A 5,675-nucleotide genomic window follows, 5' to 3' on the forward strand; every position below is an offset into this window, starting at 1 on the left:
GTTTACAAAATATTAACCACTTACTTCTGTTGGGAGATATAAATATCTCCACTGCATTAGCAGACTTATGCCTAGAAAGCATAATTCATAAATATCTGCTGTTGTTTGCTGTTTTCTTTTGTTGGTGATATTCTAAAATATTTGTAATTAATATCTATTGTTTTTTTTATTTTTGTTTTTAGTTATCTACCTTTCCTTTGTTATCTGTTGTTTTAAAACTTGTGTTTGTGTTAATATTTTGTATATTATTTATAACTATTTTGAAGGTGTTAGCTCATTGTTGGTTATTTAGTTGTTACAAGAATGGACAAAGAATGGATGTCAAAGGATAGACTATCACATGAATATGAGTTTGGAGTAGAGTCTTTCTTGCAATGACAAATGCTAATGATCGTAACGCAATTCCTTGCCCATGTGCAAAATGTGGTAATTTAAAGAAGAGAAATGTACAAACTATCAGAGCACATATGTATTGTAATGGTATAGATTTAACATATCATACATGGATATGGCACGGTGAAAGAGCTACTATAGGGAACTCAAAGAATGATAGTGATCAAGTAGGGCTAGATGAACAAAAATATGTTGCTGAGGACCCAATAGATATGGTACATGCTGCATTTGATAGTTATGCCGAGAATCCAACCCAATTCAATAAGCTACTTGAAGATGCCGAGAAACCTTTATATCCTGGATGCACTAAATTTACAATGTTATCTGCAGTTGTGAAATTATTCAACTTGAAGGCCAAATATAGTTGGAGTGATAAAAGTTTCACTGACTTACTTAGTTTGTTAGGAGAAATCCTTCCAAATGACAATGAATTGCCTTTATCTTCTTATGATGCAAAGAAAAGCTTATGTGCATTAGGGATGGATTATGTGAAAATTCATGCTTGCCCTAATGATTGTATCTTATATCGGAAGGAGTATGAGGATTTTATCAATTGCCCTACTTGCGGGATGTCAAGGTGGAAGTTGGGCCAAACAAATACGATAAAGGAAGGAGTTCCTGCAAAGGTTCTATGGTATTTCCCCCCTATTCCAAGATTTCAAAGAATGTTTCGAAATAAGGAGATATCCAAGGAGTTGACTTGGCATGCTGATAAAAGACTTCGTGATGGATACTTACGTCATCCAGCTGATGCACCATCTTGGAAAATAGTTGATCACAAGTGGCCAGATTTTGCTACTGAGGTAAGAAATCTTAGATTGGCCATATCAGCTGACGGGATGAATCCCCATGATTCGATGAGTTCTGCATATAGTTGTTGGCCAGTGTTAATGATCACTTATAATCTTCCTCCATGGTTGTGTATGAAGAGAAAATTTATGATGCTCACATTGTTGATATCTGGTCCCAAACAACCGGGAAATGATATTGATGTTTACTTAGCACCTCTAATTGATGACTTAAAATGCTTATGGGATATAGGCGTTGAAACATATGATGCAGATCGACAAGAAACTTTCTCGCTTAGAGCTGTCTTACTATGGACTATTAATGACTTCCCTGCATATGGGAACATGTCAGGATGTATGGTAAAAGGATATCATGCATGCCCTATTTGTGGTGAAGAAACCTATTCACAAAGGTTGAAGCATAGTAGGAAAATGTCATATACAGGCCATAGAAGGTTTCTACCTGCAACTCATTCTTATCGAAGGCAAAGGAAGGCATTTAATGGAAACCAAGAGTTTACTCCTACACCAAAACCATTGAGTGGCGATGAAGTTTTTGAAAGAGTTGAAAGAATTAATTGTCATTGGGGAAAAATCAGTGGGAATATTCAGTCGAAGAAGGATGATGTAAAATCATGCTGGAAAAAGAAATCAATATTCTTTGAACTTCAGTATTGGAAACATCTACACATTCGACATGTTCTTGATGTTATGCATATTGAAAAGAACGTCTGTGAAAGTCTCATCGGTACGTTACTTGATATTCCAGGAAAAACAAAGGATGGAGTAGCATCGAGATTAGACCTTTTGGAAATGAATGTGAGGATAGATTTGGCACCAAGGATGGGGGAGAAGAGAACGTTTTTGCCAGCAGCCTGTTATACACTTAGTAAGGATGAGAAAAGAAAGATTTTGAAATCTTTGTTTGGAATACAACTTCCGATATGTTACTCATCCAATTCTGGTAGAAGATGCAAGCATGCTGAAGTAATCACTGATCATAAAAGGGAGCTGATGGAGGCGAGGAAGAAAATTTTAGAGCAAGATGCACGTATACAAAACCTTGAAGTAATGGTGTATAAAAAGGGTACCATGTGCGATAATTCGATTGATGACAAAGGCAGTTGCTCAGTAAAGTTGCAACCCATGATTGAAGATGGCATGAAGAACGATGATGATGACCTACAAATTTTGTGTCAAGCTGATGTTTTGCAGGTATAACACTAGTTGCATTAATTATGACCTGTTGCTATTTGTGACATGCTGCTATTTGTGACCTGCTGCTATTTTTGACCTGCTGCTTTTACATTTTAGGGAAAACCAGTTGCATTGACATTGGAATCTAGCACAAATATTGTTGCACATGGTACAATTGTTTGTGGCAATGAATCTAATAAAATGCTTCATGGTGTTCCATTTCCAAATAATCGCATGCGAGTCTCCATTGATGAAGCAGTAGAAAAATCAGCACCTTTGCCATATCCAATTCCAAGTGAATTTGAAGTAATTGGTGATGCTGTAGGAACCCATGTGGCTTGGCCAAAACACTTGATAGTGAACCAAGATGAGGTATTTGTTAGATTTTATTTCAAATTAAATTGTCACTTGTTTTATTAATCATCCTATCTAACTGTCATGATTTGAAATTATTAGAAGCCTCGAAGGAAGAAGCTTGAACAACCAAAAAAGAAACATACTTTGTCAACAAGTGCCCCAAGAGCATTACATATGTTATATTGTTATAGTAAGCGTGCTTTAGATGATGGCAGATATATATCAGTGAGTTTTGATTATGACGTGTTTGATGATGATTATGAACTTGTTCTACACCTTGAAGACATCATTCCTTTGTATCATTTGGAGCCCCTTTCAGGCAATTGTGTAATTGGCTACATATGGTAAGTGTTTAGATTTAACAATTGTGTAATCATCCATTTTGTGAATAACTTTCATTTTTCAATCTACCTCTTCGTTTTATTATGTTTGCAATGGCAGGTATCTTTATAAAAAACTGCTGAAAGATAACAAGAAAGAAAAATTCAGATTTGTGAATCCACATAAAATCCCATATATGGCAACCAGTGCACATGACAAAAAAGGTAAGTTTGAAAGGCTAAACCAAAGGGCAAGTCATTTGGCAGGCAGGCTAAGTGGTGCATCTGTAGATCAACTTGTTTTGGTGCCATGTAATATCGGGTAAGTAAGAATTAAAACATCACTTTCAATTGTTGTCTTTTGATAATTTATTGAATTATATGCACTAATTATGTGTTTGTTGCATAGTTTCCATTGGATTCTCACTGTTATTGACCCTTACAATGAAGTTATTTATTTGTTGGATTCTCTAAGGCACCGCATTCATGATGAGGATTGGAAATATATAGTGGAAATGTGAGTTCATATTTCTTTTTTATTAAGCATTTATGTTAATACAAAACTCATATATAAAAAAATCATTAACGTATGAAGGGCCTTAAGATTGTTTAATTCAAACAAGGGAAGGAAAGGTAGAAAAAAGGCTATGTGGGTAATAGTAAAGGTATGTGTAATTACATATAACATATATTTTAATGTGTATCTTTATCATTAATAATATGTCTCTAATTTCCATAGGCTCCTCGACAACAAGATGCCAAACAATGTGGTTACTATGTGATGCGATTTATGAGACAAATTGTTGAAGAAGTTGAAATTATCGAAAGAGATTCACTACCATCTATAGTAATGTTTACTTGCTTATGTCTCAAATTATTTGAAATAAACTATTTAAAATATGCAAAGTCAATGTTGATTTTTTTTCCTCATTAATGTTCACAGTTCACACAAGCAGAGTATTCTCGAGAAGAAATTGATGAGGTGCGATCGGAGTTGGCAGAATGTATACAAGATCATATTTATGAGTAGGTGCGTTCCCTCACCCCTTCATATTTATGATCGGAGTTGGCTGTTAACTGGAGTTTCTTTTATCTCGTGCTATCCCTCACCCCTTCAACTCTGATATTTCAACTTGTCTAATCACAAAATGTGTTTGTTATCTATTAGTACTGCTATTCTACTGAACATAGTTTCTCTTATTATATCATTTATTAGTTTATTCTGAATAGTAGCATTTTTGTTTTAATTATGAGCTGCTGCTATTTGTGCTATCCCTCTTTTTACTTGTTCTATTTGATATCTTTGTTCTTCGTTTTCCTTGTTCGATGATCTCGTTCCATCTCCTCACTATGAACTCATCATGATTCATTAGAGGCGATTAGGGTGAATCATTTATGTTCGGCTTGTTTGCTTCCATTGAGATTTAAGGAGCCAAGTGTTTTACATTCTTTTTTGTTTGGTGTATCAAACTGATGCTGCTATTTAGGCTATTAGCATGCATTGCTTCACAAGACTAATTTTTTGAATAAAGATACTTTTTTTGCCCGTTTAGGGTGATTATTTCAGGTTTCATTGATTTCTCGTTCGTCTGGGCGCTTTTACCTTGTTTCTTAATTGATAATCCGCCATTGAGGTTTAAGGAGCAAAGTGTTTTTACATTTCCTTTTTTTTTTTGGTTTATCAGATTGTTGCTGCTAATTAGGCTGTTAACATGCATTGCTTCACAAGACTTTTTTTTTATTTTTTTGAAAAGATACTTTTTTTATTTTCTGTGATCTTGTGTTGGTTTTGATAAAGCAGGATCTTGAGTTGTGAGATTCACGTTCTTGTAAAGCATGTTAAGGTATGATCTCTCTTTCTTTCTTGCTTTCTTTCTCAAAAGAGAAAAAATATATATATGTTCTTTTAGTGTTCAGTTTCTTTTCATGAATTTGGTGCTTGCTCCACATATTTACAATCGTATTCCTATTGTGTATGTGTCTTTCATCCATTCTTTGCACTATCTATCTATATAGGAGTCCTGGAGGGATGTATGGAAAAAAGATAGTTTCTTAGTTCTGTATGCAGTTGATGTGTTAAATGTAAATAATGATTACTTGTTTCCTTATTCAATTTCTCATTGACCTTTCTAAGTTGTCATTCAATCTTATTCCTCAATTTTCATTCACAGGAGAAATGCTCAAACTACATGGTAGAGATGGCATGGATAGAAAATGTGAGTACTGAATGATCACATTCATCCCAATATAAGATTTTATTTAGTAGTATTATAGATAAGTTCTAACATTGTTTGGAATAATTTCACTTATCACTTAAAGTGAAAATAAGTTGATTTGTATACTTTTTCATTCTTGTAATGCTTATTCGTTATGAGTTCTTCGTTTTCAATTTTATTCAGCTTCATCTAGTTTGGAAATAGATATCAATTCTCTGGAATTAGTAAGCTTTAGAATACAATTCACATTGGTCCACACCAACAACCATTAGTGTTGACATGACTGTTCCTCGTCCATCAAAATCGTAAATAGTAGACAATTCACTGAAAACAAACTGAATGTACAATGCACACTATGATGATTTTCCCATGAATCTTAATGTGCTCACAGGATTAACATAGCT

General features: G+C 34.2%; 1 protein-coding gene and 1 long non-coding RNA gene across 2 annotated transcripts; both read left to right on the forward strand.

Moving 5' to 3' along the window:
* The first annotated feature begins 2,172 nt into the window (after positions 1 to 2,172).
* Positions 2,173 to 5,286, forward strand: LOC121978511. Its single transcript, XM_042530848.1, has 10 exons — positions 2,173 to 2,396; positions 2,496 to 2,750; positions 2,835 to 3,079; positions 3,177 to 3,377; positions 3,465 to 3,572; positions 3,651 to 3,720; positions 3,795 to 3,902; positions 3,999 to 4,037; positions 5,072 to 5,137; positions 5,227 to 5,286. Exons 1-10 carry the CDS (start codon positions 2,196 to 2,198, stop codon positions 5,284 to 5,286), a joined length of 1,353 nt encoding a protein of 450 aa, XP_042386782.1. The 5' UTR covers positions 2,173 to 2,195.
* LOC121977808 lies at positions 3,884 to 5,431 on the forward strand. The gene is made up of 3 exons (XR_006111045.1): positions 3,884 to 3,902; positions 3,999 to 4,085; positions 5,227 to 5,431. It is a non-coding gene; the product is annotated as an uncharacterized LOC121977808 (long non-coding RNA).
* The last annotated feature ends 244 nt before the right edge of the window (positions 5,432 to 5,675 follow it).

The sequence above is a fragment of the Zingiber officinale genome, chromosome 4B (genome assembly GCF_018446385.1).
Source record: "Zingiber officinale cultivar Zhangliang chromosome 4B, Zo_v1.1, whole genome shotgun sequence".
Classification (NCBI taxonomy): Eukaryota; Viridiplantae; Streptophyta; class Magnoliopsida; order Zingiberales; family Zingiberaceae; genus Zingiber; species Zingiber officinale.